At 40.9% G+C, this 22,004-nt stretch overlaps 1 protein-coding gene across 4 annotated transcripts in view; it reads right to left on the bottom strand.

Moving 5' to 3' along the window:
• The window catches only part of PLCG2 (phospholipase C gamma 2), a 62,702-nt gene extending 49,949 nt beyond the window's left edge, over positions 1-12,753 (bottom strand). Inside the window, exons 1-2 of one of the 4 annotated variants that reach the window (XR_014514280.1) lie at positions 12,600-12,753; positions 2,400-2,627 (exon numbers count right to left, since the gene is read on the bottom strand). Coding sequence is in view for 2 of the 4 variants with exons in the window: in XM_083452611.1 (XP_083308737.1) it covers positions 2,400-2,595 (196 nt within the window). In the remaining 2 variants the exon portion in view is untranslated. Of the gene's footprint in view, positions 1-2,399; positions 2,628-12,570 lie in introns of all 4 variants that reach the window. The other 3 variants (XR_014514281.1, XM_083452611.1, XM_083452610.1) reach the window with 3 other exon arrangements.
• Between the last annotated feature and the right edge of the window lie 9,251 nt (positions 12,754-22,004).

The following is a 22,004-nucleotide window of genomic DNA, read 5'->3' as shown; positions in this document are numbered from 1 at the left end:
CATACATCTTTCAACAAGTATACATCAAAGATTCAACAAATTTTAAAATAAAACAACAGTTTTCCACATAAGCCTGCAATAGGTTTTGATTGATCCCAGATCCCCAAGCAGGAATCATGAAGAAAAACTTCAAAAAGGAAACAATATGCCAAACACAACCATTATTTCAAAAGGAAAGAACACAGCCACCTTTTTCTACCTTCATTAAGCAAATGGGATTTAATTCTTACTTGCACTTCAGCACATTTTTAAAAACATAGCTATTTTAACCTGCTGTTGAACAGACTGAACCTGCAGCTAAGGAATTTCCACCCTCATGCTTGCTGTTAAACAGGCTGAACCACGAGGAGACTTTTAAAAAAGGGGGGGAAAGATCTGGTTCAATGATCAATATCTTCTGAGAGATTAACTGTCAGAAAATATTGATCATTAACCACTCAATTTTCTCAAAAAAAGCTATTCATTAGGAATTACAACTCCTATGTAATACTTTAGTTAACAAAAAAAACAAACAGGTACCAATGCCTTCATTCTATGATTATATAACCTTAACATAGCTTGAAACTTTATGTACTTATTGTTCAAAGCTTCTGAAACCTTGATATTACAGTTATTGTTTAGTTAACTCCAGCAATGTACACAGAACTTAACAGAGTAGTCCAAGTGACAGAAATAGGTTCCTTCCGCCAGAAGTTTACAATCTACATTTTGAAAAGTGGGAGACAAAACAGGGAGGGAAGGAGAGATACTGTGCTAATTGGAAATTGGTATGTACAAATGCAATTCTGCATACTTAAGCTTAGTTCCGGTTCAATGTGAGGATTCGTGGTAGGTGACGGCAGCATAAAAAGCTTTTGAACACTGCAATCCCACATAGGTTAATGGGGTGGATCCAATGTGGTACTGGAATGCATATTTAAAATCCTTTACGCAAGAAGACAGCATGCACATGATTCTGACGGAGAGTTTTGCAAGTACAGGTGGGCAAGAATCTAAACACCTGCCCAGAAATCTTTCCAACAAAAGCTATTTCCCAACATAGTGTTTCACATATTTACATAATCTTAGATGTAGATGAAAATTTTATACCAGAAATAGCTCTGGATGACACTTCTAGGTAGGCTTCTATTGTACTTTCCATGTTTTATATGTTCTTGCATTTCTTATTTTTAAATACTCCCACAGTGGGAGTCTTGTGCTGAACTTGTTCCTCAGGTTAGTAGTTATTTTTAGATTGTAGAAAAATAACTCATTAATCCATGCAAAACAAAAGATTGATGTTTATATTTCATAAACAGCAGCTGAAATTTTATTAATTTCAATCTTCAGAAACGGAACTCCTATTAGCCAATTAAAGATGCAGTAACATTAGTGTCAAGGAAGTCTGGATCACACTATTCTTTATCACAACTAAAACTTCTACATAAAAAAACTTCAGTAAGAAAAAAAGCAGACCAAATTCTTTTTATTGTTATACTTTGAAATATGTTGACATTCTTCACCTAAGAAAAAGAAATCCACATGGATATGAAAAACTCATATGCATGCAGTTGCACTCAGTTAGGCTCAACAAACTATTGTGACACACCTACTGCTAGCTCTTAGTGCCACCTTTTTAAAAAACAAAAACAGCAACAGCAACCAATAATCATTTTCCTTCTCGCTTTACTTAGGCTGTATACTTCACAAATTGGATGAAGGCTCGGTGCTTGAATCAATGTTTTAGTCTTTAAGGTGCGACAATGCAGTCATTTGTTTTTGCTGTAGCAAACTAACATGCCTAACTAAATAAGTGTTGGAGTAAGATTCAGCTACCAATTAGTCAGTTTAGGAACAGGAGGGTGGGGGAACCTTGTCTTCCACCTCATGCAGCAGAGCAAAATGTTTTGATCTGGCCCTGGTTTCTTAATTTAGACATCACACCAAACACAGTTAAAACTTACTTAAACATGGTCAACACTGCAAGCAAGTCCCACTTTCCACTGAACAATTAGGAAGCATCTTTACCTGCCCTACATCTGATGCCACATATTGGGCAGGTGGATGTGGCCTGAGAAGTAACAGCCTCACTGGCCAAATTAAGATCCCTGTTGGAGCTAATTAGGCCCCGGGGTCAAAGATTCCCTGCTGCTGGCTTAGGTTAATGTGTCTGTCCTAGGTCCATCCATCTACTAGGTCACAAGGGTTGAGTAAAAGGCCTGGAAGTCAGCTGAAGGGTGGGGTCACTTTCAATCCCCTCCCTTTTTCTAAACTGGACCTGTACATGGTATACAGCTTTAAACGCTAAAGCAGTAAACATACACCATTTCTTCATGCCCATCAACACATCAAAGAAAATAGCAGGTCATGACAGGGTTAAATTCAATTATTTGCAATGACGACTGTAAGCAGATACTCACAGAAACCTTCTATTTTGTCAGCTGTCTTGCTCCATGCCACCTGCCTAGTTTCCATAATGACTTGGATTGTCCTCCTCTCTGGACTACTCTTTTTGAGGCTGTACACTGTCATGACGGTGCCTAGCTCCAAGGTCCTTTTGATTTGACTCTTCTCATACTCAGGTAGCTCCCCATAGTCTATGCATTTCCTGGACATTTTCAGAGTGAATGCAGCAAATCTTCAGTGGGCTGAAAAAGAAAAAAAGCAGAGGAAGAAAGATGTATCATTCTAAAATAGGTTTTTTTTTGTTAAAAAGAAACTTTTTGCAGCTTCCTTTTGAAGCAAAAGGAATTTCTAGAAGTGAAACTAGGCTAGCACGAATAACCACTCTTAGGGTCAAGGTACACAGATCTCTATTACCATCTGGTGAACTTTAACAAATATCCCTACCTCAATGAGGTGCATTTTAAAACAAACCAAATGTTGCAGAAGACAGGAATTAGCACTGAACTAGCCAACACAATACAATTATGTTCTGCTTATTAACAATGGCCGGGGTGGAGTAGCTTGAGCAGTTGATATAGTATGATCTCATGCTATGGAAAACAAAGCAAGAATGCCTCTAGTTCGTCAATAAGGCATCACCATCAATTGTTTGTCCTTAATAGTATTATGCAATGATTCGTAGAAGAATAGGGATTTTAGCTCCAACCTCTTCCCCAGATTATGTCTTGCGCTCCAGATGGCTTTCCATCAAAATCCTGACAGTGGTTTGTTTCTGGATCAAAATCAGACACAAGGCAAGAGAATAACAGCTGCAATCCTAAACACACTTATCCGGGATTACATTTCACTGAACAAACAGGACTTTCTTCTGAGTAAACATGCACAGGATTAGGCTGTAAGTGACTTGAGCTGAGAGCCAGGAAGTATCTGCCTCCAATCTCACCTCTGCCATTAATTTGCTAGTTCTCCAAAGACAGGGCACTATCTCTCAGTCTAATCACCTATTTCTCACTCTATGTAAGATGGAGGTCACTATTCTGACCTAATTTAAAAGAACACTGGAAAATTACTGAGACAATGTATACTGACTGCTTTTAATATTAGAAGGGCTATATAAACAAATGTAAAATCTTATGTAAAAGATTTTCTTTCCCAAGGAAACAGTATGGTCCAGTTTTATTAGGATTTATTTACTACCCACTTTTCTAATATAAAATAACTAAGTAAATGTTAAACGCAAAACACCAAACACAAAAATTGCGGTGCTAAATCATTCATAGAAAATGCTATTATAAGCAACTGTTCCTTCAAAAACATTATCGAAAGCTGGTTGCAATTTTTAACAATCTACCGAAACCATCTAAAAATGGAAAGAGAGGGAGTCTTACAGGTCTTCACTGCTATGATATTCCTGGTCACCAAAAAGTCCCTATCTCTTTTAATTTACGTAGCCTAGATCTAAAAATGAATGAATACCTAATTAGTCAGACTGGATATAAACAGTTCAGGCAGGTTCACGGTTATCACAGAAGCTACAAACTACCACGCTGCACCAGGCATTAAGGCCTCAGTGTGAAGTCCACCAAAACAAGGTAAGCATTTGTAGGACTTCATACTGCAATAACATAGAAACTGGATAACCGTATTTGCATAAGCAGAATTTCCTTTTGGTAACACAAGGGATTCTCTATATCCAAGTCACCAAGTTAACTTGGGTTTGAATAGTAAAAACATCAACCCAACATAAACCAAACATATGTTTCAGTTGGGAGATTGGTATCTCTGTAGGAGAGTTGCATACTCAGACTCATCCCTCAAAAGTCATCATAAAATCATCTCAAAGCATCTATAAATAAACAACATTAGTATATTCCAAGATATTATACCAGACCTACCAATCTCTATTTCTTCATTATCCCCACTAGCTTCATAGAATCACAGAACTGTAGAGTTGAAAGGGACCATGAGGATCATCTAGTCCAACCCCCACAATGCAGGAATCTTTCGCCCAACGTGGAGCTCGAACCCACAACCCTGAGATTAGTATGGACTGTGCTATCCGTCAATTTCAATTAAGCTTGCATGGGAAACAGTGATATAATTAATTACCATCTACCTCTTCTATCAAGCAAACATCAAGCTCTTCAAATTAGCAATGCCTCCTTTAAGTAGCGATTACTAAAAATAGTAAGAATCAAATAGTGATCAGGACTAAGATGTGTGAATGTATATCAATTCAGTGGGAAAACTGGTTCAACTCTACCCCTCCACGTCATTTTCCTGATGAAAATCCCCAGCCCAGACTGAAGCTATTAATCCTCTTATGAGGAAAAAATACATGCATGTAGATGTTTTTCCTTATGGGAAATCGTCAACTATGGGGAAGTCAATTTCCAATGGAGAAATAGTGCTGCGAAATGGTTCCCCCCACCCTACCCCTAATTCTCTTCTGCCCCCACATGCAGCTGTTGATCTGCAAAAGTAGAAGAAGAAGAGGAGGAGGAGGAGTTTGGATTTGATATCCCACTTTATCACTACCCGAAGGAGTCTCAAAGCGGCTAACATTCTCCTTTCCCTTCCTCTCCCACAACAAACACTCTGTGAGGTGAGTGAGGCTGAGAGACTTCAGAGAAGTGTGACTGGCCCAATGTCACCCAGCAGCTGCATGTGGAGGAGCAGGGAATCAAACCCGGTTCACCAGATTACGAGTCCACCGCTCTTAACTACTACACCACACTGGCTCTCTAAACAAATGGAGATGTAGCATTTCCAACATTATTTCTACTTTGGCCCTAACATACATTTAAATGTAACCCATTCACTCAACTCAACGTAGCTGCAACATAGCTATTAACAGGAAAAGGACATGGTGCAAAGCTTGCTGCCAAGTGAATGTATATAAAGAGCAAGCAACTTCTTCTATAGCAGGTTTAGTACTCTGGATTAAATGAAGCATGTGGCATAGCATTACTGATCCATGGTTAAGACTAAGCTATATCATCCAGGCTGAAATCCTATACAGTATACATTTACCCAGGAGTAAATCCCACTGAACTCAATTAGGCTGAGTAGATGTGTATAGGATTGCATTCTTAATTGCAAGTGTTCTTTCAATGACTCAACCTTGCTTCTTGATTATTTCATGATTTTGGAAAGCATCTGGAAATGAAAAAGAACATATCTGCACTTCAACTGTGGCATACAGACAGGAAGAAAAAGGAAAAAAATAAGAATGGAATGGTAATATCAAAACAAGCCTTGTATTACAGCCACCTTGAGGGTGAACCCCCCCCCCCCCCATTTTTTACAATGAGGAACTGAAATGCAAAGTGATAGTGACATCAATTCCACTGCTGGGCTAACAAGACTTCCGATTCTTAAATTATAAATTTACTCATGCTCAGCTTAATATTCTGAATGTGCAGCAAGCTCTAATGAAGTGTCAGTGAAGTAGCAGTTGTAATCCATGGATTAACTGGTAAAATATTGAAAAAGCGTGGAACTAAGCTTCCCATTCTAGTATTTCAAACATGCTCTGTCAATCATGAATAAATGGTTATACTACTTTAAAATGACAACCTGTTCAATTAAACCACAATGCCATTAAATCCATATTTACTCAGGAGACAAGGTTCACTGCATCCAGAAGAGCTTACTTCTGAATAAAAAAGTATAAGATTTTGGACTTAGTTGGCATAGTAAAATTTACCAGTTTGAAGTATTTCTTTATTTTGCCGCACCCATACAATTGCAAAGTTGAAACTCAAACCTTGTGAATTACCAGTGAATTACGGTCTCTCCTCTCCTGGTTTTTCTTACATGGCACAAATATTAGCAAGTCCTTCATGAAAAACAGTAGGAAGAAATAACTATCAAGCTTTCCTCTGGAATCATACTATACATACCAACCAACAGAAGAACACAAGGAGGACTGGGAAAACGTCTTCAACCAAAGCCCAAAAATAACTTCAGCCAAAAACAGCAGCATCTGCCTTACTGTTCTTTCCCCTCAGCCTTTTTGCCCTCTACTTTTTATTGCAAGCTTCTTGTTTCAGTTTCCTTGTTAATAACCAGGCCCCAATACCTGTTTTCCTTCTCATAGCCCTTGTATTCAGCTTAACTCCTTCCTTTTGCCTGTTAATAGTTAGAAATTTTTTAAGCACTATCTTGCTCTAGAAACACAAATATTTTTTAAATTTTTTTCTTAATTTATTCACTTTTTATTTTATTTGTAAGTTTACAATATACCATATATCTGGTATCTTATAGCAGTTGTGTATAACAAAGCAATCAATGCTACTTTGTTGTTGTTGTTTAGTCGTTTAGTTGTTTCCGACTTTTCATGACCCCATGAACCAGAGCACGCCAGGCACTCCCGCAGTTTGGTCAAACTCATGTTCGTAGCTTCAAGAACACTGTCCAATGCTACTTACATATATAGAAACATATGTGTTCAATAGCCCTTTCAGATTCTCTAAGAATCAATAAAAAAGACTCTAGATTACACAAAAAAGGGTGGGGAAAAGAAGAAATCTGAAAAAGAAAAAAGGTGATAGAAAAAGAAGGTAAAAGCTAATGGAAGTATTTTACTCAATTTGCTCCTAACATAACATGTGGCTGAACTGCATCTTGTAGTTTATCATTCTAACAGTGAATAAATTAACTGCAATTCCAATTTGTTCGATTTTTAAACTGTCCTTCATCTGTTAAGATTGCAGAGAAGTTTACAAAGGATACTTAAAATGCATTTCAAAAACCATCTGAAACCTTAATCATTACTTTAAAACAGTAGTCAAAATGCAGCACTACAAAATACAACACTGCAGGTAGCATCAGTACATCTGGCCTAAAATGCATCTGTTTGCTCCTAAGACCTGAGTGGTCTTAATACACCATCAAAAATTCAGTGATGAGGGTTTTCCTATCCTGCAAGGATAGGAAATTCCACAGGCAAGGTGCCACCACTGAGAAGGTCTGATCCCCGTTACTGCACAGTGGGCTTCCCTCATTGGCAGGATGACAAGGTCCTCCATAGCAGATCTAAAAGCCTGGGCTAGCAGATGAAGAGAAAGGTGATGTTTTAAGCATTTCAGCCTCACAATTTATGGAATAATGCCTTATCCCAGAGGTTTTATGTAGATGTTAAGAAACTCAGAGGTCAAGATGGAGCCCTGCAGGACTCCTGCAGCATAACTGCCAAGGGGCCAATCAGGGGGTCTCCCGATGCTAGTCCCTGGAAATGACCCTATAGGGAAGAGTGAAAGCAGAGCCACCATAGCGCCATGATTCCCACTCCCAGCTGACAGAAGCATTCCAGGAAGATACCATCATCAAATATAACCAAAGCAACAGCGTTCAAGGAGAATTAACAGGGCTACGTTCCTGACACCTGTCTCCCAGTTTCAGTGACAAACTCAGGCCTAAAGCCAGACTGAAATGGTCCAGATAATCTTTTTTCTCCAAGTACACCAGAAGGTGTCTACCATCCTCTCAATCATCTTGCCCCCAAAATAGCTATGAGAAAATGGGGTGTAGTTGAAACACACCTCCAGGTCCAGAATGGGTTGCACTGCTACCTTTTTAAATTGCCTTGCAAAGCACAAAGTGAGAGGTATTTTGACATTTTAATTTTCACCTTGCTGACTGGTGGAAAAGGAAAATATGAAGCCAACCTCAACAAATGCTACTCACAGTGTTCCACATCCTTACTCTCAAATTCCCTGCAGGGAACTTAAAAATGCTGCATTACCAAACACCATCTTAACAGAGGCTACTGGTACTGTTGATCTCTAGATGATGTGCAGTACACAGGCAAGGATTTCTGAGTCTCAACTGTTTAACATGAACACCAACAAAATGACTCTTTCCCTGCGCCCTTGTCCAAATTAGATTGCTATAATGAAGAAAGCCTGAGGGAACCATAATAAGAGTTTTGTGTGGAAGGACTGTGAGGGTAGCTCAGTTCTGGTACTTAGAACAGATCCCTGAATTCAGCAGCAGCTCAGAGCACTTAATTCTTCTTCTTTATTTTTATTTTAGTGCATATCCTGTGCACCGTGCTCCAGCTGGTGGATCTTTGAGTCCCAGTGAAACACAAAAGTAGATCCAGCAAGCATGAAGTCTGCCCTCCCTGGTCCTGAGCTGCTGGAACAAATCCAATGGAACAAATCATAATTACTCATTATGGCAGTTTCCTACACAGAAGACTTTATCCTTCAAAATCAGAGGTTTTATGCCTATTTGTTTGCACAGCACGCCAGATAAATGTATTCAGCACCTGAAGTGATGCCTACACTCTAAACCCCAGGCATATAACACATAATTGTTTGTGCAGAATTTCTTAGTTGAAAATAAAATATGGCTTCAAAAAATAGATAAAACTAACAGGCACTGAAGTGGCAGCAATACCACGAAATGGAACAATGAGAAGCAATTACAGGACAGCCAGGATAAAAATATAGAATTTTCTGTGGCCAGGACTTAACAAGAAGTAAAAATAGTCAGTGGTTATGTGGAAAGCCTCTGGATCTATGAATGTCAGGAATATTATTGTCTGAAACATTCTCAAAACCCTTCAGTGTGCATGACAAAAGGAGACAAACTAAATTATGAATCTTGAAATTCTGCAGGTAAAATATAATAGGTTTGATCCACCACTGGAATACTACATTGGCTTTTATTACAGTCTGCTCTAATTTACATTGGAACCTGGAAATATCATGCAGCTAGGGAGAAATTTCACTAGATAATTACTGGAAGAGTTCTTAGTGGCCACAGCTGAGTTACACAACCATCTTCTCTGCCTAGCCTACAAATAAAGTTAACTATCTGCAAAGGATGACAGATCAATTAACAAACTTGTGCAAGTGTGGATCAGATTAGTCTAAACAAATAATGTGAACTTCCAAAGAAGTGTGTGTGTGTGTGTAGTTAAACTGCCTCCCCTGTCTCTCAAGTCAGAAACCCCTAGCCTATGCAAGGCCCAAACACCAATTTGAAAGCCAGTAGCTCAGCTGGAAGTTATACATCAGCAATGAAACTGGATATGATGCATAAGCCCACAGGTAACTCAGATGAATTAGTAGTACCATGTAAAATTAGGCCCAAGATATTTATTTGTACCAAGCCTAGAACATCAAAGCACCAGGGTTTGTACATGTGGGTTACCTAGCTACAAAATAATAAATTAATCTTGGCACGGGAAGTTCAGCATCAAAGGGTTCAGTTATGTATTGCTGCTATCCCAAAGTCTTGGGACCAGTGTTACAGGATGACCCATCAGATCTCCTTTGTCATGTTGCAACTGCCTTAAAGGAAATTATTTCCATATGCTTAGTTGGGCACTAAAACATGAAATCAAAAGCACAGGAAGCTCCCATCTGGCCATGCCCTTCAAAACACAAAATGTGTAAGGTGTAATAATTTCTGAAGCTCTCCAGTTGTATTTTATTAAATAAAGGTTCGTTACCATCATTTACACTCCTTTTCTTCTGATCAGCATGTTCTATGTCCTTGGACTTGTTGTAGACACGCAACTTTATACACACAACAACAACCATGTGAAATAAATGAAAATAAAACAGTATCTATAACCAGTTTCACTATTGTCTGAAACCCGCTATCCACTCTGAGTAACTCAAAACCATATAATGAACATACACAGAGAGAAGATGGTCCAGAAAGATCACTTTATCTATCTGATTTTATAACCCATGAGAATTCATATTGAGCTACATAATTTGAGAACACACAGTTTTAGTCTACATTTTTTAAAGTGTACTACTACTAACATAAGAAGTTGCTTAACACAAGTACCCTAACTAATTGTCCAAAAAATGTAGAAAGTTTCATTGCTTTATCAGGCTTTAGGAAATGTAAAGAACAGACCTAAAGAACAGCAAGAAGAGAAAATTACAAATCCCCTTCTTGTCTGAATCTGGCACACATATGGTAAAACAGGCATCTTTGATTGGTCTTAGAGATTATGACAGAATAAAAGCTACTCTAATTGTTTATTGATCAAAGGTAGTAAAAGAGGGAGGTGGGGAGCACAAGAAGATGGGCAGTTGCTTCAGCATCAAAGCAGCCCCATGAAAGAGCACTGCAGTTCTTAGATACTTGGTGTATTTGATATTATGCATACTGTAATCCTACACACTTGGTGGAAAGTCCCACTGAACTCATTAGGACTGACTTTCTTTGGAGTAGACATGCGTAAGATTGCACTGCTTGTCATCAGTTTTCCTTTTTCCTCACAATGCAAATAATCCTTTTTTTTAGCATTCCTCAATTTTTCCCCATCCAATAACATGTATGAAGATGACCATATACTGAACCAACAACAAAAAATACCCTACCTGAAGTTGTTCCTTCTGCTCTGCTGTATGAAGCATCCACTGCTCCCAGACAAATCCCCTTCCCTAACCCAACATAAATTGAGGGAGTTTGGGAGGCTACAGAAACCCCTTACTTTTCAGGGGCAACCCAGAGACTTAGGTTAGCATGAAAAAATGGCTTTTCAACTTTAAAACAATGTTCATACATTTGAAATAGTGAGAAACATATGTTTCCTTTCTACAAGGTTAACACACACATTTTCTCTGAACCCAGATTCACCTCTTTGTTCACACCACTACCTTTCCTTCCTTCACTCTACATTTAAATTGGTGCTGTTACTAACCCACCCACCTCTGTTGGGGGGAAAGTAAAGGGGGGGGGGAGAGGGAGGGCGGACAGCTGGTTTCCTTCCCTCTTTTGCAGCGGACTCTTCAGTGAGACAGAGGTGGCAGCAAATGAAGCAGAGAGTCCTTAGTCGGTTTGTCAAAAGCAAAGTTGGCCACTGGGTCAAGAGTCAGGGCTCCCCAGAGGAAGACTGATTTATTACAAAACCTACTGATGTGTTGCCTTTGTGTTCAACGACACCAAAGGCAAATGGCAAAGGGTGAAGTAATGAGAAGTCGAAAAAATATAACAAAAAGCTAAAGAAAATAAGCTGCAGCACTCTTCCAGGAACAATCTCCTTGTTAAAAAGTCTGTGCAAAGAAAAAGTAAATTTTGAATAAGCAAGGAGGGACCTGAGACTAAGTAGTTAGGTGGCCCAATGGGCCTGCTAGCAAGATTTCTACAAAACGAAGCGCTGCTACAGATAAAGTCCCATCTAGATAAAGTCCTCAGCTACCCTGAGCAAAGCCTCCAAGGAAGACCTTAAGAAACTGGAGAAGTGGTGGAGGTGCAGCGCCTTAATATAACAGAGTGGCCAAGAGCATGTGCAATTAGTTCCTTTCTATCAGAGCTGGAGGAGGGGAAGGGGGGGGAGGCAGTGCCCCAGAGTATGTGCATAGACTTAGCTCCCCTCCAGCCTTGCCAGGCGTCAAGCTAAAGGGCATTTCCAGCCATATTTAAGACTAAACACCTTTTTAATCTACTAACTAGTGAAGTCCAAAAAAGAGTGGGGGTGTGAACTGAAGAGGAAGAAGATGCAAAGCAGCCACAACTTGTTTAAGGATGCCCTGGGGTCCTTTGAGAGGAAGCATGTGATATAAGTCTAATGAATAAATTGCAGTAATAGGAAGGCTGTCAAGTGAGTGCCCGTAGAGCATGTGCAGAACAACGTGTTCCCTACACAGCCGAGACACGCCAACCAGTTTCCCTGGCTGAGTCTTTGCTGGCAACTTCTGATCCCCAGCGCTATCACTTAGTGGGCAGCAACGGGTCAGCGGCAGGAAGGAGAAAAATAAGATGTCGAAGTAACCACAACCTGTCTCGGGTTGGAAGGAAAGCACTCGAAATAACCCACGGAACACGTACACAGCCTTGATATCGCGGCCAGTTTTTAATCTGTTGCTTCACGCTCTCTAAATTTCCGTAAAAACAAAAACAAAAAAAACTTCTTTGCATTTACTGTAAGGCTCCCTGACAGTATCTTTACGGTAGTGGTAGTGAGTATTTAAGAAACCAACCAACAGATAGCCGGCAGCTGGGATGGAGGGGATCCCTCAACCCGCCCCGCACCTCTTAATACCTGCCATATAACTAAGTGAGGCGGGACAGGAAGGCACGGAGGTGTGAGGAACCGCCGCCCCAACCCGCCCGCAGCTGGCGAATCTAGGGCGAGGAGAAGGCAAGAGGGCTCCGCACGGAGGGGCTGGAGGAGGAGGAGGAGAGGGTAAGTAAGTGCGGGGGTACCTTCCTTCTCCCTCGGCGTCTCCCCTCACCTGCGCCTCAGTCCCAGAGGCGGGGAGCCGGAGTCGTCCCCCTCGCTCGGTCGTCGCTGGCGGCCCGCCCTGCTCCTCGCCGCCTGCTGCCCCAGGAAGGCTCCCCACTTCTGCTTCTCAAGCCCCGGGAGGGAGGCAGGCGCGGAGGGTTGGCCGGGGGAGGGCAGGGCCACGTGACCCGGCGGAGCCACAGAGCGGCGGCAGAGGGGCGGGGGGCGGAGGGAGACGCCCGGGCGCAACGTGTGTGTAAATGAATGAGAGGAAGGAAAGAGCGCGCCGATTTTGTGTGTGTGTGTGTGTGTAGATATATATATATATAGAGAGAGAGAGAGAGAGGTGTGTGTGTGTGTGTGTGTGCGCGCGCGCGCGCGCGCGCGCATATGCAAGCAGGCACACCCGCGTTTCCCTTCCTCTCCTTCGTATGTCCGCTGATGTGTTGGTGCAAAACGCAAACGTTCTTCACGTGGCCAGTCTCCTCCGTCTCCCGCATGGGTTTGGGAGGGAAAACGCAAGTGGGTGAAAGAATAAAAAAAACCGGACACAGGGTCAGTGACATCCGATCCATATGCTCAGAGGTCGGTCGGTCGACAGATAGATGGTTACAGAATGGGAGATAAGGTGTGTGAACCTGGTATAGGGATGGAATATTGATATAACTTAAATTGAGAGGGCTATGACAGATCTATGGGAGGCAGGCCGCACGCACACAGGAGCGGGGAAATTTTTGTTTGTAAAATACCTAGGCACTCACCACTACATATCTATATATGTATAAAGGGTAATGTAATTTGTGAGTTTGGATCCATCACACCCAAAATCGGATGGAGTCAATCCAAAATTACATTTTGGTCCCTCATCTTAATTCAAAATGGTTGGTGCCTGGCATCCAAACACTGGTGAAGACCACTGACCCCACCTTGGGATCCCTCATGCTACGTCTGGCAATGATAACTTGACAGGAGGCCAAACCAACATCATATTGACATGTAAGCAGTATGTAAATTAATAATACATCAATAAAAATGCCTCAGGCAACTGCCTCAGCTTAGTTTAGCACTGTAGGGCTATTGCCACAGGAAGGCCTGTTAGCCCCCTTAGACTTAGAACAATTCCAGGCCAATTCCCTGAAATTTCAGCCCCAAACTCTTTTCTTTTTAAAGTTGTCTAGCACTTTTTTGTTGTTGGTAGGCAAAGAAAAAATGTGCAGCAGGATTGAACTCAGTTGTTAAGTCACAATTTAAGCTTTCAGTATTCCAGTGTGCAAAGGTGCTAGGCTAGATGAGAACCAGCAGTAAAGCAATTTGATTAATATGTACTACAATTAAATAACTTTCGACATGTACATGCAGCTACTCTTATTTGGTAGGCGGACGTGGCGCTCTAAGGCAGCAGGTACTGGGGGTGGGGTGATGGCAAAACACCAGGCTATTTTCCTGGGCAGGCACAGAAATTTCTATTTAAATTATAGTAATTATTTCCAAATCTGCTTCTACGCTTTTAAATTAGAACAGGCACATTTCATGCAAATTTGTCTTCATTTGTCCTGGGTAGGGAGGTGATGATGTGGTTCCTTTTTGGGGGTGATGTGTGAAGTGGCCACCCTACATATCTCCCCACCACAACCACCCAATTTTCCTGAGCCAGCACCCCACCCAACAACTATGAATATTTGTTGCTGGCCTAGGCTGGTGGCTGTCTCACTTAGTCCCTTTTCCCAATGCAACACAGCCCCTAACTGAGTAAGCATACAGAAAATCTACCAGCCCAGACCATTGACTACTCCAGGCAACAAGCATGTGCTATATTCTAGTCATATAATGCACACCAGCAGCACCAATGCTACATTACAGCCTTTGTTTGACCAAGCAGTGAGTAGGCCCCAGGCAGAGTAGTGAATGAGCAGCAAAGACAGAACTATGTGCCACACAGGTTAATCTGTGCCTCCTAAATTAGTCTGCCTCCCTCAGGTGCAGTAAAGAATGATGGCCCAGGTCCATATTAAGTAAGATTCATCTGCTAGTCCAATTGGCTTCTGTAAGTGGAAGCGGGGAGGGAATGCTTTTTCTTGGGTCAGTCTTGACTCATTTTCCCCACTGCTCTGGTTTCCCTTAGGCTGCCTTGCCTTGTTGTTTTTCTGCCCCTGGGTCTGTTTGGCTGCCTTTGGGAAAGGGGTGCAATTACACCAGGCATGGGGATGTAAGATTGGGGAAAGCTTCACTTCCTGAATTTCTACCTGTCATGCAACTTTATTTGCCAACCTTTTTAAGCTGTCTTGTATCCTTGAGCAACAATCCAAGAGGCAGATATTTAGCTTGAGATGTTTTGTTTTGTTTTGATTTGCTTAGATTTAAAGGATGAGGAAAGCAGCAGCTGCTACATTGTGCTATGCCAGGATGCTGTTGAGGGCACAAGAACAAGCCTGATGAAAAGGGGATAAATATTTTTTCATAAAACACTTTGTGTGCTGACATACTAATCATGGCAATTTTTGTGTGAATAGTTCCATAATTTCATGTGAAAACAGCCTCGCTTCTGAGTGTTTCAGTTCTTCTGGGAAGAGTTGAAATAAGGAGGTTTTTTAGGAAAGAAATAAAGACAAACTGAGTAAATGTACAGCCAGGAGGGATTTACTTCTGCTTCTCAAAAGAAAGGGGAAAGAATTTTGGATCACTGAAGTCTCCTTTCCCGGTGGACAAGGAATGAAGAAAAAGTTGTTCATAGCTTCCTGGAATATCAGTTTAGCATGCATGTATATTTCATAAAACAATAAAAGGAAGGGATTGCGTAAGGTATTTCAAATATTTTAAAGAGAAAGATAAGCATCTGCCAGAGAGGTTTTGGTTATCTTCTGGGAATCCAGCTTTTGCGCAGGAAGTCACAGTCGCTGAACTAACTTTATTTCAAACCTACAATTTTCTTATACCAATGAACCAATCTGGATCAGATCATCTTCAGTTAATTTGCTTAATACCCTTTGGCACAAAATCTATTTGAATTACGAAACTAACCAGAACATTTACCTACCTCTTGTTAATGGACTATTCATTGCTCAGATGTTTTTTAAAAAATAATTGTTGCACAACTGACCTAAGTAACAATTCAAAAGTTCTGGACAGCTAATTTTTAATTTTGTGTGCTTAGAAATACTCTGTGTACATTAAGAATTCAGTAAAAGTGTGTTCTGGTATATTAAGACAGATCTTCTCTGAAACAACAATAATAAAAACATTAATACCCAATGGTGAAATAAAGTGATTTTAGAATGAGAAAAGTAAATACTTGATAGTTTTAAGGCACTCCTCTTGGATGACTGGGATCAGGAAAAGATCACTATCTTGTTAGTACTCCTGGGTCACACCTTGATTTCATTTCTCCACCCATAGGAATGAAGCAAGCAAATGCTGACTGTTGCGTATTAAATAATCTTTAATTTTTCTACCTCTCTGTTTTCTATGTGCACTAAATCTTAGGTCCAGCTGTGAAACTACCTGGCAACAACAATTCAGTTTTTGAGCCTCACTAGTGCTTAAAATTTGTAGATCAGTTTAACATGGGGTTGCCAACTTTTTCCTGCCCCTGTGCCTCTGTAGCAGAAGAAGCTTGTCCCCTGCCTGGATCTGCATGCCTGAAAAAGCTTCACCTGCTAAACTTCTACTATTTAAAGTAACAGGAGCAAAACTAGTAAAAAGTTGACATATGTTAAATATCACCTGTGCATTAATGTGCAATGGAGACACAGAACCCACATTCCATAATAGTGTATTATTTAGGCTATTATCTCTACATTAGGTCAAGACACAACAAGAAGGTATGAACTGGAGGCATTAAATTAAATGCAGCCTAACAGCATTTGACCATCTCAATGAAAAAGCAGTGGAGATCAGTGACTACCAGGGCTTTTTTCAGCTAAAACTCACCAAAACTCAGTTCAGGCATCTCTCACGTGGATGCCCTTGCTATTATAAGAGAACAAGAGAGGCATTCATGGTGAGTTCTGGTACCTCTTTTTCTAGAAAAATAGCACTGGTCACTGCAATATTTGGTTGAAGAACTATATTTGGTTCCTAGGGTGGGCAGGTTTGTTCTAAGGCAGGGAGGGTTAATTGTAGCCCTAACCCTCTCTATCTGACCCCTGAGGCTCCCACAGGCTACACACCCTTCTAAGTGATACCCCTCACCCACTGAAGGCTGGTGGCACCTAGATTTGGTGGGGTGCCTAGGGACATGGGCAGTCCCTAGGAGGTGACTCCTTGTGAGTCTAAGCTTGGATCAGAAGGGGTCCCTGCTGTCACACTTGCTTCTCTGCAATCACATTCCTGGAACCACAGTTAGAGGGAAAGCATTTCAGAAAATCCAAGCACCACCTCTCCCTGGTTTTCCAAGCGCTTACCCAAGCACTTTTGGAAATGAGGCACAGCAGAGACTGTAGTGTCTTTATGATATATGGTTTATTTACACATATATACAACCTGAGCCTACGATGGAAGGGTTCACAGCATTAACACCCACAAAGGGTCTTGTTCTTCCATTGCCGCAGCCTTTAATTCAAAGAGAAATCAAACATTGTGGTCTGCCTCTCTGGCTTTCTAGCCTGCTGTTTCACTTCTAGGTCACACTACACACACTTCCAACTTTAAACTCTGGCTTTTATCCCTCACTACCTGTGAATTGCAAGTGAGCTGTCTCACACAGAGCCCCCTCTCCTTTGCTTACTTAATGGCTCATCACCTTTCCTTTGTTCTCTTCGTGGCCAGTCACCCCGATGATTACCTCTAAACAAGAAGCTAGCCTGGCTTGTATTTTAGCACTTGCTAGGGTTATAGGTGTCTGGTACCCACAAATTTAAAAAAGTATGTATCCTAAGCAAAGCAACTTACATTTACCACTAATGGTCATGGTTCTGCAAAAAACAGTAATATGCCAAGGAGCAAATTTTAGATCACATGGTTTATGGGAAGACACCCACTTGAGCTAGTTGTACTCCCACCTTTGTTGCTAATAAGGGTGCGGGAGTGAGAAAAACAACCAACCAGTGTAGGACCATTATGGCATCACATTTTGTAGCTGGACTGCAGTTTAGCCATCCAGCTGTTAGATTTATCAACCCCAATAGGTTAGAATTTCCAGTCAACAGGGAAAGTAATAATTGGCATGCAATAGATGTTGTATCCTGTATGTACCATTGTTTTAATTATTTTATTTCATACACACATTTATATAAATAAATGCCATGAAACATGTTTTAATTGCACATCATTGTAATTTAAAGGAATTTGCCTTTCAGGGGTAACTAAAAATGTGAAGAACACTGAAATATATATATATTTATTTGTACAAAGTCATGTTTAACATAAATATTTGGAACAAGCTGACATTGTCTCCTTTCCTTGGTTGAAAGAAAGTGGACAACATCAGGTTGGGGATCCTAATAGGCAGTACATTTGCTGTAGTCTTAAAAGAACTACTGGACTTTTGTTCTCTGCTGTAAGCCCTCCAGATGTTACTGAACTACAACTCCCATCATCCCTGACCACGTTTGCTGGGCTGATGGGAAGCAACATCTGGAGGGCTACAGGTTCCTCAGCCAGCCATGCTATAAAGGTAGAAGGGAAAAACAGGACATACATATATATGTGTGGCAGTGGTATTCAAATTGATTCTGGTAAGCAGGGGAGGAATTTTAGCATAGCTGGGCAATTCCCCACAGTGCCTGGAAAGTCCCACATTTGCCCAAATGCCGTGTTTTGCACCTGGGAAAATGCAATGCAGCATCTAGATAAGAGATAACTAGCAGTCAGTCAGTAGGTTGGGTGAGGTCTCTGAGGCATCCTCAACCATTTGCCTCTATAAGCGCAACCAGTTTTGAACAAATGTGTAATTAATTAACCCAAAGGCTTCCAAAAACAGCGAGAGAGTCCATATGTTTGTGACTTCTCTCTCCTCTTTTTCTCTCTCATTGTGTTATGTCTAATATGAATTAGCCAAATGCCCTACTCTGAGCAGCCATGAAATGCCACAATCATATTATATTGCTATCACGTGGGCCCTGCCACCCACTCAGACGGTAATAGCGTCATAGCCAGCTAGGAGTGGATGAAACTTTTGATTTTGGTTTTCCCCAGTTTCTCATTTTTCTAATCTTCACCACATTTCCACAAGTTGTTGTGATTAAAAAAATGTTCTTATGAAAACTCTTCAGCATATTAGGGCAATTTCTCCCTAATATATACCCAGTTTTGCAAAGCAATCCCCCCTTTTTTCCTCTATGCTATTTTCCATAGCATATAACTTTTTGCAAACTCTTTACCCTGGAATATGCATTTTTGTATATATTACCGGACTGAAAAACTGTATTACAAAATTAAGAGAAGTATGAATTTCCAAGGATGGCTTTGTTTCGGTTTGTATTTTGTTTCAGAAAGTTTGAATTAGGTAGCGTTGCTTTTAAATACAAACTGAGTCAAATTTCTGCCCCATTGCTATAGCCAGCAAGCCCTTGTGTTCCATAACTGAGAATCACTTACTACTAGACAGTGCTATTTTTCTAGTAAAAGAGATGCTGGAACTCACCATGAATGCCTCCCTTGGACTCTTAAAATGGCAGTGGCACCCACCTGAAAGATGCTGGAACTGAGTTCCGGCTGAAAAAAGCCCTGCTTCTGGGGAGGATAAATGTTTGCTTTACAGCTTGATAATTTCCAAGGGGGGTGGATTGTGCGGTGAAATACCCTTCTGGTCCAATATATGGGGAACAAAATGTTCCCCAAGAATCAGAAGTGGCTTGCTGGGTGGGGCAGAGCCTCTAACACTAGCTTTCTGGCAGGTGAGTCACCACTGCTATCCAAGAGGGTGATTGGCACCTCACCCCTCCTGCCAAGAAGCTAGTGTAGCAGCTGTGCCACACTCAACAAGCTGCTTCTGCCAAGAGTGCAGAATATAGAAGAGCTTCATTGGGCAAGTATCTCAGCGAGTCCTTTCCCACACCCTCTTCCTAACCATTGTCTCTGCCTATTTGCTTTCGCCTCAGAGCAGGGCCTTGTCTATTGTGGCACCCCAGAAGTTGAATTCTCTCCATATGAAGATAAAGTTGTTTCCCACATTGGTTGTTTTTAGGCATCAGATGAAGACACATTTGTTTCTTTTTTTTCATGCCTACAGAAATGATATGACACTCAAGTTGCTGCCCAGAGTTGTTGATTTTTGGGGGGAGAGATTGCCCAGAGTTATTGGGGGGGGGATTGCTGACAATCGCTCACCCACCTGACCGCACGCTTCGCTGAAGCCATCAGTCGTCTGCCTGCTCGCCACCAGCAGCAGCCAATCGTCAGCAGGCCTTGCCGCAGCAACCAATCACACGCCCAATTGCCACAGCAGCATCCATTTGGCAGAAAGTCTTGCCGCACCCACCAATCATCCGCCAATCACCAGTCCCCCCTCTGCACTATCTGTGTATAAGACGGCCCCCAATTTTTAACATTTTCTTATAATAAAAAAAAATAGCCTTATACATGGAAAAATACGGTATGTTGGTTTGCTTATTTTGGTATTAACACATGTATCTTATTAATTGTTTCATATATACTACCTTGGAAACTTGTGTTCAAAGATGGCCTATAAGTAAATAAAACCATAATCATCAATCAACTGCCATTGAAAATGAGCTTCTGGAAATATAGTGGAAAGGCTAAAAATATATGCTTTGGCTGATTGTGTGAAGGCTCTGTATTCCACAATGCAAACTGTGTTTCAGTAAGCCCAGAGCTCATTTGTTTAGTTACATAGATCATCCATCAACAAGAAAGCAAGAACAATGCTAAATGATGTGGAGTATTTCACTTGCATACACAGGTAGTGTTTGTTGAAAATTTGAATATCAAATTTTCACACTAGATTCTTAGAGGAAATATCGCTTCATGGAAAACATTTTATAAAGAAATGAGTCCATGTTTTGAATACCAAATTACTGTCACCGTCTACTGGAAGTTCAAGTAACATTGCAAATTCGTTACCCGGTTTATAACAGTGCCACTTTAAACACATCAGGTTTTAACGTGACACAATCTGTGTATGGCATAAACATCTTATGTATTTATTTATGCCATTTGTATGGGTGCCCAATAACACTGCTCACTGGGCAGCTTTCAAACCTAAAACCATAAAATATAATTTAGAATGTTAAAATATTAAATACAAACCAAAGAAGCAGCAATTTCAAATGGAGGGGGGAACAGGGCTGGGGGAGAAATTTGATTGGGGTTTTTTCTGTTGTGACCAATGTAATGTTTGGAGGTTCTTTGCAGAATAATTTGTGTTTTAGCTAATATTATTTAACTCCAGTTAACACTGTTATTTGTTTGTGACACATGCAACAGTTTTGCAACCTCAATAATTCACCTGCAATTTGGATATGTTTTTTCTAAAAGTGTGAATCAAACATGTTTTTTCCACCTGTGGTAATATACATAAAGAGCTAATGTTTCATGAGAACGTGTCAAACTTTTGGTAATGGAAACTGTGGTGAAAGGGTTTTCTGGCAAATTACCTGTGACCAATGTAACTTGTGAAAATTCATTGACAGACCCCTCCAAAAAATACCTCCAAAGCAAGACCCTGTGCATATACAGGACTTTAATAGGCATTCACAAGTTGCAGATCAGTGTCAAGACCAAGTTGTACAGCCCACAGGAATTTACACTTAGCTATTGTAACACAATAATTACTTGCTTATTTTCAACTCAACATTTATAATTTGCCAAGAAATCCCCGTTTTTAAAAAGAGAATGCTGTACTAATCACTGTCCTATTGCATCACCTGGAAAACAAAATTTATTTTCACTTTCCCCGTTTCAAACACAACAATAACAAAGTTGCCCACTAACACCAGTACTTCAGCGGCTGTTTCTGCTTCTGCGCTGTCTTTCAGGCTAACCACAAATGTAAGGTTCTACACTTAGGTAGGAAGAACCAGCTGCACTAATATAAGATAGAGGACATCTGGCTTACTAGCAGGACTTATGAAAAGGATCTAGGTAGACCACAAGCTTAACATGAGCCAACAGTGTGATACAGCAGCAAAAAAAGCTAATGCTATTCTAGGCTGCATCAACAAAAGTATAGTGTCCACATCAAGGGAAGTAATAGTACCACTCTTCTGCTTTGGTCAAGGCAAGCGGCCTTCAGCTCCTGAGGTAAATTGTTGTATCCCAAAATCAGGGTGAGGAACCGCTGGCCTCTGGGACAGCTTTGGCCTGCACAACTTCCCAATTAGCTCATGAGGCCATTTTGGGCAAGCCATGGCCCTCCACCATACACCTTACGTCATATAGGTAAGGGTAGGGCTTGACTATGAGGATGAGGATGGCCAAAGCTGCTTTGTGCAGCTCCCCAAGCTGGTTGCCTTTGCAT

This window comes from Podarcis tiliguerta (genome assembly GCF_965153285.1).
Source record: "Podarcis tiliguerta genome assembly, chromosome: 8".
NCBI lineage: Eukaryota > Metazoa > Chordata > Lepidosauria > Squamata > Lacertidae > Podarcis > Podarcis tiliguerta.
The sequence above is the reverse complement of the archived record's forward strand: the minus strand, read 5'-3'. Positions and strand labels throughout refer to the sequence as shown.